Genomic DNA, 16,942 nt, shown 5'->3' on the forward strand with positions numbered 1-16,942 from the left:
CGTTCCTTTTGACCGAAACTCGACTCCCGCTTGCATCTTCCAACGTGAGAGAGCATTGTAATGCTCTTTTGGTTCAGAAAGGCCGCTTAACCTCTTCCAACGTCCTCGCACTTTCCTTTCCTAGAGAAAATGTTTATTAATTTTGTTCGCCATCTCTAGCTTTAGAAATGCGCCCTTCTCGGTTACCCTGAATTCGTTCTCTTATTACTTTTCTAATTCATCTGTAATATTATATATGTATATATGATATATGTACAATGATCGAACGAAACACCAGGTTTATTACGAAATCTAGTGATTCTTTTTTTCGAACAATAACGAGATTGATCAGAATAGATTTTGAATTGGTTCTCTATTTTTGAGAATATGTCTTTCGTAGTCGTTTGATACAACTTTTATTTTATTCATTGTCCAAAATGTGACATTCTGTAGAGCGCAATGTGTTTGCTGTGTAAGTGTACATAAATGATAATTGTATATTATAATATAATTGAAACTAATCAATTATTTAAAATAAATAAAAAATGAATCTATCTGTCTGTCTCTCTCTCTCTCTCTCTCTCTCTCTCTGTCTCTCTCTTTCTCTATAGTTTTTTTATATTGCGTATAATATTTGCTTAATATACGAAAATAATTAAAATTTTAGAAATAGTAAGCTATAACATATGATTGAAATGATTAATATAATTACGTTGAATAAAATAAAATTTGATTATAGAAGATGAAAATAATTTATCGAATAATTCATTAGCATTAGGTAGATATTACTGACCAACCTAGATAACATTTTAGTAGTGCTTTCGATACAATGAAAATTGCTCTACTCTCTCTCTCGAAAATGTTTCTATTTAGGTATTAAACGCGTTCGCCATTGCGGTCGTCCATCGAAAAACAATCCATTCTCGGGGAATACTCGTGATTACACGAGGGCGTTAAATTCACTCGCATAGATCGTACGAGTACGAAATTAATTGACAAATTCTCGAAATTGCACGAAAAATATTTCCGAATAATCGAAGGATAAAATTAACTTTGTTTTTTTTTTTTTTATTTTGTCAACACTCGCAAATCGGACGATTTACTTTTTTCTTTTTTTTCAAAAATCTCTTTCCACGTTAAAAAAAATAAATTCGTTTAGCAAGGTAGAGTTTTTTTTTAGGATTATACGGACTAATTATAAGAGAGAGAAAGGGAGAAAAATATAGAGAGAGACAGAGAGACAGAGAGAGAGAGAGAGAGAGGGAAGTGGCAAATTTTCTTCTCGACACTTTCACAGAGCTTTGTACTTATCGTTATTAAAAGATAACATTACTCTAATATGTATATGTGTGTATGTGCGCGTGTGATCGCACGTGCGTGGGTGTGTATGTGTGTGTGTTACAACGTGTAATAGTCTCCCCTAGCAATAAAGATCATGCCAGTGATACTACGAACGAAATTTGAGCCGGATATTACATAGGTGGTAGGTAATAGAAAATTAAGATGATACTACGAGATAAGAAGGAAAAGACGTGCTTTACCAGAGAGAATATCGCTACTTTTTCCTCGATTTCTCATCCGGATCCTAGTAAGGACACGAAATTTCACGAGGATTTTATCAAATTAAACAACACCAAATTACTCGATAATTTTCATTTTATATATATATATATATATATATATATATATATATATATATATATCTGAAGAGAGGAAGATCGAGACAGAGACAGAGAGAGAAAATGAATCAAAAATTTCTAGATGACATTAACAATCACTTACTCATTTTCCAGACTTTCTACATTAATATTTTATTTAGATTACAAAATTAGAAACTTTTGATCCACCCTTTGAATTCGCATATATGTATATATAATATATTTGCATACTACATATATTTATATAGATGTGTATGTGTATTTAGACGAATTATTTTTTTAGATTTTTTTATTTCTCTTTCTTTCTTTTCTTTTCTTTTCTCTTCTTTTCTCTTCTCTTCTCTTCTCTTCTCTTCTCTTCTCTTCTCTTCTTTTCCCGTTTTTATTTCTCCTGATCTCGAATTCAAAGAAGTCGAACGTAGACGGAGTGGTCGGCTTCGTGCGTCGATTTAATCGAAATCGCTTTTGGTTTTAACGAGCGAACGTAAGCCAGAAGAAGAATGGAACGATAGCCGTGCTGTTAGAGAAAAGAAAAAAGAAAGAAAGAAAGAAAGAAAGAAAGAAAGGAAAAAAAACGGAAAAGAAAGAAGAAAAAAACAAGGAGGAAAATAGAACGAACGCTTTTACAGACATAGCAATTAAAAATTCGTTATCACGTTGTTGAGAAACCAAGCTACCATAAATCAATCCTTACGATACGAAACACCGGAACGACCGACACGAATATTTTTATTCTATCAGTGACAATGACGATTGTAAACGACAGTATTTCGCTACGAAACCATTCGAGAAACGCGATTTCATTCTGATAATCATACTTGTGAAACATTAAGAATCCTAAAGATAGCGTCTATGAATCATTCCGAATAATTTGCCTTTGTACGGTGATTTATAAGAAGGATAAAATGTTGTACGATTTTTATTCGAATAAGAAATGGCTACGATAAATCATAATTTCGTTCGTTGACTTTTGTTTATTCTATTTTTGTTTCTTCCCTGCCTCTTTTTTGTCTTCCTTTTTATTTATTTTCTTTTTTGAAATAATTGTTTCAATTGATATTGAACGGAGTGTCTTGCGGGATAAGATTTTATAATAATTATTATTACTCGGATAATGATATTATCTAATTAAATATTTATACAATATTTATATATATATATATATACATATACATTATTTATACGATATGTACATATATACACACACATATACGTACATATACAAACATCCATACATATATTTAATATTAAACGACCAAAAACAAATAGAAAATAAAATCGCATTCGATCCGATTCGATATAGAACTTTCAAAGTTTAAACGCTATTATTATTATAATCATAATAACAATAATAATAATTATTATTACTATTGCATTCTACTATTGGAATGAAAAGAAAAAAGTTAAACAGCGTAGGGAGGTAGGAAGGTAAAGCGAGTCGCGCGACGTTGGTTTTCCCTACCGCGCGAAATAAATCATTTAAATTGGAGGAAAGAGGAAATCCCTGGCTAATAGTCGTTGGTATCCTCGAAGAGAGAGAGAGAGAGAGAGAAATAGAGAGAAAGAGAGAGAAAGAGAGAGAGACATAGATACAGAAAGACAGAAAGACAGAGAGACAGAGAGAAACAAAGACGGAGATAGTTTCTCCTCCGATGCGATTGCGGCTATGAAATAAGCCTGCGAGCCGAAACATTGCTACTCGGTAATGGGTTTCGAGGTTGACTGGTCAGCTCGTAGCCGGTGGTTTTGCTGAAAGCAGGAGGATTTTCCCCTACCTCATCCCTTCCCTAGCATCCTTCTTCCTCCATTCTCCACTTCCACCACTACTTTATCACCTAGTACCATCACCATCGCCACCAATGGTATCAACCCCAAGCTAGTACAACCGTTCGTGCAAAGGATTTCACTCGGAGGTTCTTCTGCGGTGATACGATAACGTGCGATCCTCTTTTCGTTTTGGTACTACCAACCAACGATAAACCTATTCGTCCAAAGATGAATTTATGTGCGTATTCGATTCGATATTCCATGGTGTAAGAAAATAGAGATATAGAGGGAGAGAGAGAGAGAGAGAGAGAGAGAGGGAGATAAATAGATAAATTGCTCATTGTTATGTACATAATAATATTGGATCTGTCATATGTACATAAAACCATAAATCATCGAGGGAATCATGAATTACGTTTACGTTTGAATATTACAGATGATTTCGTGTGGAACGATGACAAGTCGATTATGTATCGAATAAGTATTCAAATTCCGATGAGAAATGTATATGTTTGATTGAAGAAAATAAAGATATACGGATCATTATTAATAAGGTTTGTTAATGTTTTATGAGATGGCATAAAAAGTCATATATATATATATATATATATATATATATATATATATATATATATGGTGGAAGAAAAAGAAAAAGTTTTAGAGACAGCGATGAACGAATCGTTGTTATTAATAGTATTGCGATGATGCGAGGATGATGATTAGATGATTATTAGAACGATTAGATCGAAAGTATTCAAATGTTATTCTATAATTGGGCGATAAAATATTTGTACGATGTAATCGAAGGATTGTTTCTTATCGATACACATACACACATTTATATATATATATATATATATATATATATATATATATATATATTTGCACGACATAAGTTCTAAAATAAATCAAGTGAGAGAGAGAGAGATAGAAGGGGTTAACAGACATTGTAACAGTCCTTCCTGATAGTCTCATGGATCAAGAAAAGATCGAACAAACCGATCGTACGATCGCTTCTACATATATACTTACTAAACTCCGTACTCTCGAACAACCTGAACTCCAACGAAAGGAGGATTTTGTCAAAGTAAAGGACAAGTGCTATTTCTCCGTTACTGTCCTATTCACTCTCTCTCTCTCTCTCTCTGTCTTTCTTCTATGCTTGTACCAATAAGATTGACTTCGATCCTTCTCTAAACTATCATTTACTTCGACGAAATCGTTCTTACGACTTCTCGATATATCAAACTGATTAGAAACTTGTATGTTTCATTCTACAAATTATATTATTAAAGAAAAGCTACAAGAAACAAAAAAAAAGAAAAGAACATTACATTATACATTCGTCCAAATGAATAAGAAAAAGAAAAAAAAGATCGAATTATCGTTTAAAACAATCAATCAAATTTTATTCTTACTACTATAAAGTATCTCCTCTCCTTTCCTCCCTCTCTTTCTTTATCACAAACACACATTCATTCATAGATCAAATCCTGATAGCACTTGTATCGCTGTCGAATTTTTATCAATTACAATAAAATGGAGATCTCTCAATGCCGAGATGCTCGGTGTGGAACCAAGTTTGCGTAACGTATTCAATGAAATTCGATTATCCTAGGACGATCTCTTATCCGAGTATACAGGATAGGGGTGAGCAAGGGACAGAGTAGAATAGAGTAGGGGAAGGTAGGGAAGAGCAGGTGCAAGATTCGTGGCGTTAGAAGTACATCCAATTTCCGGGATAAGAATTACCTCTCTGGTTGGATCTAAGACACGAACTGACGGACTGACGGACGGACTAACGTACTAACGGACGGACGGACGGACGGACGGATGAACGGACGGTGCTGGTCGGTCGTAACCACGGCTTAACTCACCATCGTCCCCATCCTTCGAAACTCTCGAAGTAGAGAGAGAGAGAGAGAGAGAGAGAGAGAAGAGTAGGAGAAAAGAGACTACCCAACGGCCTCAACTTGATCCTCAAACCGTATCACCCCGTCACCCCTAACCCACCCCCTATTTTCCGACTTTTCCTTTTCGCTTTTCCTTAAAACCGAGAACAGTGCCTTGGTATATATCGTCCTGAGAGTGTAATTTTATTATCTTTCTTCTTCCATCTCCATCTCCATCTCTATTTCTCTCTCTATTTCCCTCTCTCTCTCTCTCTCTCTCTTTCTCTCTCGACGAACGAACGAACTCGAACGATGGTCGGCTATTGCCGTCTTCTAAGTTTCTATCTTTCTTTTCTTTCTTTTTTTTTGTGCTCTCTTTCCTTTCTTTTCTTTACCGTAAGCGACGAAACGGCCTCTTTCTCTTTCTCTCTTTCTATCTATCTCATTTAAGCTGTATTTTAGCTTGAATCTTTTCTCATACCATATCTCTCTCTCTCTCTCTCTCTCTCTCTCTCTCTCTCTTTCTTTTTTTCTTTCTTTCCTTCCTTTCTTACTTTCTTGTTTTACTTATCCCTTTGCGAATCCCCGGCGCCTTCTCGCTTCTTTCTCCACAGAGAGAAATTATGCAAAGAAGAAGACGATGGCCGTATCAGGGCGATAGCAGGACCGTTACCATTGCTGTTGCCGGTACTTTTTATTCTTCCATTGCTTCGTTTCCACTTTTGTCTTTTTTCTTATTATATATATATATATATATATATATATATATATATATATATATAGAGTTGTTGGACAAGAATAAAAGCAGTTCTATCGTAGAGTACGACTGAATGAGAGTTAACCCTCGACAATTACCAACCAAATATTTCTCCTTTTCTATTTTCTTTTTCCTTTCCCTTACTTCTCATTTCGATTACCCTCGAGACTAAGAGATAAAGAGAAACGAAGAGAACAATGTGAAACGATAGGATTAATAGTATACGATAAAAGGCGAATACGCCGCCGAGTCGAGATCTGTATAAACGCATAGTATCTTGAATAGATGATTAATAGTATTCGTAGGATTAGGAAACAACCAGTTTGTAGGGAATATCTCAAAGCGAGAGTTGTACGCGGATTATACATCAATAGATCAAATTCTCAGTACCGACTGTATTTGCAGACAATTAACCCATTTCGATGGAATTACTGGAGTATCTGTTATGATCTCGAACTATGAGAGAGAGAGAGAGAGAGAGAGAAAGAGAGAGAGTGTGTGTGTGTATGTGTGTGTATACAGGTATGTATTTATAGAGTTAAATGATAACGTGAGAAACAGTCGGGAAATATCGAAAGCTCTCCAACTAATTGCCCTCTGATGAGTTTTCTAATCGAAAAAAAAGGATTAAAAACGAAATGAAAATTATTGATCATTTCGAGGATAATAATACTTACAATGAACGTGCAACATTATTCTTTTGCTAACCGATGGCGGTACTCCGTTACTGGCGATGCAAAGATAAGCTCCCATCTCGCTTCTAGTTACTTTAGATAAAACTAGGAGCTCACCTTCCGCCGTTGGTGCTGAGAAATAGATCCATCAGGAAAGATCGTGTTTGTATATTACGAACATTATAAAATGTATCCTATAATTTAATAATTTAAGTAATTCTAATAATTTGTAATACCTTTTTATACTGATATATTATATACATATTATTATATATATAATATATTTATGGAAAAGTTAACGTTGAAAATAAACGATAAGACGCTCGTATTATATCCGATATTATAATTAAAGAAAAGGAAAAGGGAAAAAGAAATTTATATTCAAGAAAAAAATCGATTATTTCTTTTCCCTTACTTTTCGTTTTGCCGCCAGACAAGCCAGCACGAGATATGATCTCCGAGCCATCCTCTCGTTTCCAAACGATGTCTGGTTTCGGATATCCCCTAGCCTTACATACCAGCTTAGCCGAGCCACCTTCCGGAACCATTAAATCGTTGGACGTTTCCTCCGATATGATGTCCGGTGGTATTACCACTTCGAGGAAGGCGCTCTGTAATTTGTGCGAGGAATTGATCATCATTTACTTACGATCTACCTGCAGCCTTAATTACGTTCGTTCCCTACGTTAATTAATCAACACCGAGAGAAATTGATTATGCTCCAATGAAAGGGAAAAAGAAGAAGAGAGAAAAGAAAAAAGAACAGAAAAATAAAGGAAAAAGAAAAATAGGAAAAATGGGAGAGGAAAGAAGACATGAAAAAAAAGAAATTAAAAGGAAGAAAAAAGAAAACGAAACACTGGATATTAAAGGAAAATGAGAATGATAATCAATGCTCTCACCTGACTCTTCATCGGATTCGTGTTAACTTGGCACATGTAAACACCTCCATCCTCCTTCCTAGCTCCTCGTATATTCAACGTCCAGGTGTTCTGATCATTGTGCGTCACCGACAGACGAGCGTTATTAGTGATGACGTGTTCGTGAATCGCTAAGATCGCCTTGGTGTCCGCCTTGATCCACGCTACCTGATCTCACAAACCCGTTTCTCAGTAATCTCTTTTCTTTTTCGTGAGATCAAAAGAAATTAGATCTCTTTAGAAAAGTCGATTCTCTAATCGATCGAAAAAGAAAAAAGAAAAAAGAAAAAAAAATAGAATCGATTAACAAACGCGACACATTTCTTTTCCCCTTAATATAGTAAGAAAATCCGACGAAGAGATCTCTCTTCATTCCTCTGTACTTGGAGAAAAAAAGATGAAAAAATGAAAAAAAATTAAAAATAAAATAATATAATATAACAGATTAACAAAGTAAAAAATACAAGAAAAAAATCAGTAAAGAGAAACAGATACGTTCTGAAATTTCCTCAACATATACATATATAGATACCCACATATAAATATATAGATCCCATCGATCGTAGATCTCCCATTGATCGATAAATAATCCTTTGAATACAATTCGATCTATTATACAACATAGGCGATAAATACGAGAAGAAACGCGTCGTACTTTTCTTTCCCTTATTCTTCGATAAGGGATCGCGCAAAAATCAATCGCACCCCTTCCCTCCCCTTCGTCCCTACGCCCGTTCATCCCCACTATCTCCGACACCCATGCTCTTTCGCGTCGCATAGATATTATTGGCACGAAATTGAACTCCCGGCGATGTCGAGTATCTGACCTCGCGTCGTTCTGAAAGGCTATCTATCAACCGACAAAAGAGGTCTGCGGTTCTTATCGATAACTCGAAAGTGGAGTGTATAGAGAGAGAGAGAGAGAGAGAAAGAGAGAGAGAGAGAGAGAGAGAAAGAAAGAAAGAAAGAGAGAGAGACAGACAGACAGACAGACAGAGAAAGAGAGAAAGAGAGAAAGAGAGAGGTACGGAAGGTAGAAAATCCTTAACCGAAGATCCCTGCCAAAGAGTAAAAGAGAAGGGGATAGAACGAAAAGAGGAAAGAAGTGAGGAGGAGGAGGAGGAGGAAGTGGAGAAGGAGAAGAGAGAAGCGAGGAGGGCCTCGAGTGTTTGGTAGTGATGGCCCTGCGAGTGCCTCCACTTATAATACATTATGCGGAGTATGCTAAGCTCACGTTCTCTCTTTCCCTCTCTTTCCTCCTCCTCCCTTTTCCTCCCTTTTATCCTCCTTCTTCTCCTCTACTCCTCCTCTTCCTCTTCTCATCTACCAAGCCCTCTTTTTATCCTTCGTTCTTGCATTACGAAAAAAAAATCTACTTGCCGGATGCCGAACATTTTGCACCGGCGTTTTGCTTTGTCAACCTTATATCTTATTTCTTTCTTTCTTTCTTTCTATTTTTGTTTCTCTTTTTCTTCTTCTTCTTCTTCTTCTTCTTCTTCTTTCATCATTTCCCCTTTTTCTATTTTGTTTTGTTTTGTTTTATTTTGCTTATTATTCAACGCGTATCATATATCGAGTCTGACATCGAATGCGACAGATACCTAAGCGGAAACGATGACAAATTTTGAATCATCGTTTTTATCGATCTTATCAAAGTTTACGTTTACTTTCTTCTTTTTCTTATAGACAAAAAATTGAGATTATGAATATCTTATAGTTTCTTTATTAAAGAGGAAGAAAAATAATGGTAATAAAAAATTCAATCATTCTTTTTTATTTATTGTATTATTAAACACGTGGAAAATGAAGAGAGAACAATTTTAGAATTTTGTATTCGTTAATTATCGATGTTTATGCTTCTTTGATGAAGAAGAAAAGAAAAGGAAAGTGATATTTTTTCTTTTTATCTCACCCCTCCTCTCTCTCTCTTTCTCTCTTTCTCTCTTATAAGAAAATAAGAAGACGAGATAAGATAGAAAAGTTATGGATATTCTAAACAATCCGAAAGATTAGATTTCTCTTTTGCGGCGTTACACACGATGTATATACGTACGTATATCCAAGCTACTTTAAGTTACATACTCGTATGACGTTGTAGTAATTTTGTGGAAACTCTTGATGACGAGAAGGTGAGAGGAGTACTTCAACATCAACTTCACCGTTTGCTAAAAGCTATATACTTCGAACTTGTATCTTCTCATCTTCACTTCTCTCCTCTCATTTTCCTCAAAACCGCTAGGGTTTCCTCGATTATACAAAGTTCCTTCGAACAAAACGAACGGGACGGACGAAGGAGACGAAGGAACGAAGGAACGAACGAAGGAACGAACGAAGGAACGAACGGGTATCGTTCTATCGATATTACTTCGATCGGGTTGATTATGGGGAAGGACGAAGAGACGTCTATTGTGTGGCTAGATATATCAAGAACGGAAACGTGACACCGTGAAAATTACAAAGGCTTTATGTGCAACTATATGCGTGTATGCCTTTATGAAAAATATCAACTAAGTAAGAACGGAATATAGTAGATAACAACTAACTATAGATAACTATCCAGGTAACGGATATACTAAAATTTCATAATTTCTTTCTATTTGAGAAGTACTCGAATATAAACGAGAAGAAACAATATTACGAATATATTGGAATCAATTCTTTAAACAACTACAAGTATTACAGAAGAATATTTAAAGAGAAAGAGAGAGAAAGAGAAAGAAAGGAGAAGAGTCAAGTGCGAAAGAAGAAGAAGAAGAGGCTCGTTAAAAGAGATAAAGAATCTCGAGGAGGTTATCCTCTCTTCTTGAAGGGTCTTCCCTCCCGGATATTTTCGACTTACAATCGTTCCGCCCTTCGTCGGTAAGAGAGGCGACGGATAAACGGAAGGACTCGTGCAGAGAGAGAGAGAAAGAGAGACAGGGAGAAGAGAGAGAGAGAGAGAGAGAGAGAGAGAGAGAGAGAGAGAGAGAGAGAGAGAGAGAGAGAGAGAGAGAGAGAGAGAGAGAGAGAGAGTTGTTAAAGGAGGAGTAGGATGAAGGGTGGTGAGAAGCGAAGAGAAGAGTCAGATATAATATCGCGAAGCGTGCATCTATCTTTGGCTGGCTCCATTCTCGTTCCTCTTTCATATGCAAAACCATAGTCGGCGTTCTATTGTCGGCCATTGTCGAGATCAGGAGGCTCGGTCCAGTCTAGCTAGCACACCTCGTTTATTTCCCTCCATCGTCTCCCTCTTTCTCCTTTACCTTCTTCAACTCCCGAGTCCATACTCCCACACACCTACCCTTCCATCCTTCCACCATCTCTTTCCCTTCTCTCTTTCCACCACTTCAACTCCCTTCGGTAAACTTACGTGTCCCCCCTTCCCCTCCTTATCCTCCTCCACCTCCTCGCCATCCACCTTTGCAATCCTGTATCACCATTTCTCTCTCTCTCTCTCTCTCTCTCCCCTCTCTCCGTCTTCTTTTTTATTTTTTTTTCGTTGCTTTCACCATTTTTTTTACTCTTTATTTCGTATTTTCCATTTCGTATTTTTTATTTCTTATTTTTTTTTCCTATCGCCGAAAAGAGAAACGACGAGACTTTCTTCCTCCTCTTCCTCCCCCTCCTCCTCCTCCTCCTTCTTTTCCACAGACAGACTGAGGAGGATGCTGCTGTTCTTTTCAACGGCATGCAGATAAATGGATAAACTCGCTAATTAAAACTTTCTTTCCGACTATCCTTATACACGGGGTGTGCCATTTAAACTTGCTACTTCGAAACGTATACTTTTTCGATTGTATCGTTATCCTTAAGAAAGATACTTTGGGAAATAAGTATGACCTTGAAAAAAGAGAAAAGAAAAGATGGAACGAGAAGAAACTTGGAAAGGATAAGAAAAACATTTGCTTTTTTTTCTTTTTTTTTTCTTTGGAAGATAAATTGTTTCTTATGTTTAGTAGAATGATTCATTTTTATGATCGAGTTTAATGAGGCACCTTGTATAAGTTCTTTCTTTTTTATTCTCTCTCTCTCTCTCTCTCTCCCCTCTTTTATTTCCTTTTTTCTATTTTTATTACTCTATCTTTTGCATTTTCTTTTCTTCTCCACGTATATATATATATATATATATATATATATATATATATATATATATAGTATACTTATATACATTCACCAAACTTTTCGCTTTGTCCACTTTCTTCACGGTTCGCGTTTAGACCGGAAGTACCTTTTCAACTTACACACACCTCCTTCTCCTATAGAATATTTTCTCCTTTTTTATTTTTTGCATTTATTTTCATTTTTTTCTTTCTTTCGTTTTTTTTTCTTTTTAGAAAGTTGAAGGTTTTCTTCTACCCCAAATGTGCAGACTTTAAACGACTTACGGTTACATTGAAACGCACTCACTATCTACTTACACGTATGATCGTTCGATTGAATGGGCACGATTGTATAAATCATTATCTCGTCATCTTTAACGATGTCGTTAAGAACCCTTCTCGTTAAATTAAATTGCTATGTGAGATATATAATATGTGTACAATGCATGGAAGTGAAGAGAAATCTTGGACATTCGATCGAAACATTAAGAAAAAGTTTTTCTTTTTTTTTTTTTCCCTGCTAAAAATTCTACTCCTCCCCGCTTTTATTATTTTTATTTATTATCTATAAATTTGTGCTTATTTGAGGGTGAAGGGTGGGGGAGAAAGAATACATGCTCATGCAATTTTGCCTGTTTCAGATCTCTCAATCGCGTAGACATGCATCGGGACATGCTTCGCCGTCATCGTCCTTGGGAAACAAAAATCAAAAAAATCCCTTTTCGAAAGTACACCTTGTATAATATGATCGAATCGTTTGTAGAAAAGTTAGATCGTTAAAAAAAAAAAAAAAATACGCGCACTCGACGATAAGTTTCGTTTTTAAACAAAAATTTATTTATTTATTTATTACGATTTGATTTTGAGGAAAAGTCGTTTTCGAAATGGACACCATGTATATAAAATTTCAGCGCCCAATATTCCACACTAAACAGTTTATTCGTCCCCGATTAAATTGTAATTATTCATTTCTTTTTTCCTTTATTTTGATTTATAAAGAAAAATTCTTTTCAAAATGGTCACCCTATATATGAAATACCGATACATATTAATCTATATCACTAACAAGTAGTTTATTTATTTCTATTAAATCATTTTTAAGAATCTCACTTTGTTTCGATTAATGAAGAAAAATTCGTTTCAAAATGATCACCCTATATATAATAATATCAGCACACACGATATATAAATATATTTCTATAATTATATTTTTCGGAAAAATATTAATAAAAACATTTACTTCGTTCGTTTAATTAAAAAAAAAAATTAAAATCCTTTTCAAAAAAGTCACCCTGTATATATAGGTCAATCAGCTGTTTTACTAACCCACTGACCTATATAATTTCTTAGAAAATGGTGTCAATGTATTACCTTCGTCGTACGAGACAAACGAATAACGCATTACCATATAAGGAGCGTCTAGACCTATATTAATTCTTGGAATTGGCTCGGCGCCGTTCATTCATAAAAAAAAAAAAAAAAGTGACTGCCAGACGAGTCCGCCATCTTACTATTAGTAGTACGCACAAAATTCTTGGAACTGAGACTTCATTGACTACTAACCTATATATATACATATATATTTGCATTATAATTCATCAATGAAATCTTTAGAAGCGCGTATCTTCGAAACGGGAAGTCGTAGAGGGACGAAACAAAGACCATTTTAAAGGTAAAATCTTGCTCTAAACGAAGATACGTATATCAATTATCCCGTTAATCTACTATCGAATCTACTATCGAAAATATACTTTTCTAGTACGTTATTTGGCGTCATTTAAGATCGATTATTTTCATCTAATTTATCACTGTGTTTATATTCTACGTATGAAACTACTACTTGTGCTATATTAATTATTATATATTAATGAAAGTATATGCATATACATACATACATACATACATACATACATACATACATACATACATATATACATATGTATGTATATTCCAATGCTTTGATTATATGATTAATTCGAGGATGTACGATGACTACGAACTACAGGTCGGGCGGGATCACCTCCATCCACCTTTTTTTACTAATGTAAGCGTCAAAGCTGGAAAAAGCCAGAAAGCTTATTATATATTTTCAATCATTAATTGATAAAATGTAATACACATTTATATATATATATATATATATATATATATATATATATATATATCATTGAAATGAATTTCGATGGCAAATTCCTTTCGGTTACTTTCAGTTGAAAGTAGAACGACCGAAACGAGTTCGAGAACCGTCTCGAACATGTCCTGTCGATGGAACTCGAAACTTTATAACGGTACGATCGTTCCTGGCTGGAACTGTAAAACGTATGTTTATTATCTTCAACTAGTCTCTCGGTAGGGAACTTTAACGTCTTATTTAACTTTCCTGACTTTTCTTTCCCCAAGATTTGCCTACGTACGCGTACATATGTACATACCTACGTTAGTGAATATATGTATGAAAACGCACGAATATTTACGACGAGGAAATAAAAAAAAGAAGAGAAAAGAAAAAGAGAGAGAGAAAGAGAGAGAGAGAGAGAGAGAGAAAGAAAAAAGAAAATAAAAATAAAAAAGCGACGAACAAATTTTACGAGAAATTCGGAGCGAAACATTTCAATATTTCTCATCTCGATTTTATATTAGATCTACCAACAAGTATTTCCATTGATATATTAATGCAGAAGAAATTTTGTTTATCTGAAAGTATATTTCATAGATATATACCTAATATGTTTCATACGATAATAAAAAGATAATAAGATAATAAAATAATGTATAAAAGTAGAAAGATATGAATTAAAAAGAAAAGAGAAAAGAAAGAAAAAAAATATATATATATACGTATCGTACATATAGAACGTATTCCATCGCGTACGTTATCTCATCGATAATTTAGGATGCTTCTTTCGTTTGTATGAGTGTCGAACTCGTTAAAAAAAATTATTGAATCATCATACTCGATGGCGAGCGGCAAGTAGTATAAAATATATAAACATATATATATATATATGTATATATATATACATACATACGAATATACCTAACACCTAGCAACTCTCTCTCGCGATCGTCGTCCAGCGAAGCAATTATGCTTATTAACGGTGGAACATTTTTAACGCTAACAAGCTTTTTTAAGGCCGGAGCCATACGCCCGAGCCTTTAATTAGTTTCTTTCTTTTTATTTCCCACGCGTCCCCTAAACTCTACTCTGCTCAGCTATTTTCTACAATGGCATTGTCCTAACGATAATATTACGTTGGATACATTTTTGTCAACTCGACGAATAATAATAATAATTACAATAATAATAATAAATTAATTATTTCATTCATTAATTAATTAATTTCATAATTAATTGATCAGGTTTAATTGCTAGACGAAAATCGATTTATTAAATTGCTCTCCTATTCTTATGTGCCAACATAAATCATTCGTGTAAAATTGACGCGACGTTAATCCAACTGAATTTCCCCAACGTGAATTTCACATGATAAAATCGTTTTTCTCTTCTGCATATATACATATATATACACACACACACGCACATATATATATATATATATATGTATATATGTAACTTGTAATAATTTAATTTCTAATAGACTGATTAGCCAAAGAAACGTAATGGAGGAAATGAGTGAGCCAGACGTAAATCGAATGTTTCCAATTCGACACGAATTCGATAGTCGAATAATCGAAGGAAGGTAAAGGATCGTTGTAATCAATTCAATCTCATTATCAAGAAGAGATAGAAAGAGATAGAGAGATAGATAGATAGATAGATAGATAGATAGATAGATAGATAGATAGATAGATAGATAGATAGAGAGAGAGAGAGAGAGAGAGTAGGTCGTTAACGAGTGTGACTTCGAGTGAAGAATTATCGTTCGACGGTCGAGCTATACCTATATCGCATAGTAGAAAGTTTAAGCATGAGAACGTTAACGGAAGTAATCGCTTTTGCTACAAGTTATAAACTTTAACATTTTGTGCGTGCGTGTGTGTGGTATGTACGCGTTTGATTAAAATCAAACGCTCGACGCGTAGTGCCGCTCGCCGAAATGTCCCGCGGAAAAGAATTATTGTGATGAAATTTTGTGGTTCAAAAAAAATCCGGGATACATGTAAAAAAAAAAAAAAAGAAAAAAAAATGCAAGTAAACAAAATTACAATAAAGATAGGAAAGAAAGAATATATATGTATATAAAAAAGTTGTGTCCGCTTAAGAGCACACAATTATTTTTAAATGAAACTTCGTTCCCTATCGCTTTTCCTTTCAAATTATTTTCTATCAAACGAAACTGGAATTTTGTTCCTTCCTTTTCTCTTCTTTTCTTTTGAATTATTTCCTTTTCGACGAATATTCCCACAATCTCTTAATTCATATTTAATTTATCATAGAAATGGAAACATATATATATATACATATATATATATATATATATGTATATAAAAAAAAGGAAAAAATTAAACAATTAACAGGTTAAATAAAATTGATAAAACTTCCTGATAGATTTAATACGATCGAATATACTTTTTTGTTTCACGATTATTATTTGTCTGTTTAAGAAATGATTTAGTAACTTTCATTATATCCCTTCGCTTCTCTTTATTCTTCTTTATTCTCTTATATCTATATGTATATATATTTCCCGAATAAAGGTTATGATCGTTCATAAATATCGTATGCTGTCTATTATTTGGACTTTCGATGGATTACGTTTATCTTTTCTTAAGTATACGCGGGACGGCTAGGGAAATTACGGAAGTTCGTGAAATGTAATTCATCGTTTAAACGTCGTAGTCGCTTTCGGGCTGTTTCGTTCGGGCGAGGTGTATCCGCCACGTTACACTTCCTCTACTTTACAATCTAAACTCATCAATATGCTAGACTTGTACTTCCATTAAATATATTCACGAAAGGAGGAGAGCTAGAGAAAGAGAGAGAGAGAAAGAGAGAGAAAGAGAGAGAGAGAGGTTCGTTGTAGCAACAGAAGGAAGAGGATGGAAAAAGGAGAAGAGAGGGAGGAGAGGAGAAAAGGAAAAAAAGAAAGAAAGAAAGAAAGTGAAAGAAAAGAGTTGGAAATAGGTGAAGACGATTTAACGAAAATCGTTCGTTGATTTTCTTCAACACTCGTTATTAAAAGCTCGCAATTAAAAAGATATGAAAGTACATAAGTATCTCGCAAAATAGAACCGATATCATTGAACTATTTTTG

General features: G+C 34.5%; 1 protein-coding gene across 10 annotated transcripts in view; it reads right to left on the reverse strand.

Moving 5' to 3' along the window:
* The window catches only part of LOC127070480 (lachesin-like), a 143,772-nt gene that overhangs the window by 28,991 nt on the left and 97,839 nt on the right, over positions 1 to 16,942 (reverse strand). For all 10 annotated transcript variants that reach the window (XM_051008529.1, XM_051008524.1, XM_051008528.1 and 7 more), the window contains 3 exons: positions 7,630 to 7,815; positions 7,143 to 7,338; positions 6,731 to 6,859 (listed from right to left, as the gene is read on the reverse strand). In XM_051008529.1, the coding sequence (XP_050864486.1) occupies positions 6,731 to 6,859; positions 7,143 to 7,338; positions 7,630 to 7,815 (511 nt within the window). The remainder of the gene's footprint in view (positions 1 to 6,730; positions 6,860 to 7,142; positions 7,339 to 7,629; positions 7,816 to 16,942) is intronic.

The sequence above is a fragment of the Vespula vulgaris genome, chromosome 18 (genome assembly GCF_905475345.1).
Source record: "Vespula vulgaris chromosome 18, iyVesVulg1.1, whole genome shotgun sequence".
Classification (NCBI taxonomy): Eukaryota; Metazoa; Arthropoda; class Insecta; order Hymenoptera; family Vespidae; genus Vespula; species Vespula vulgaris.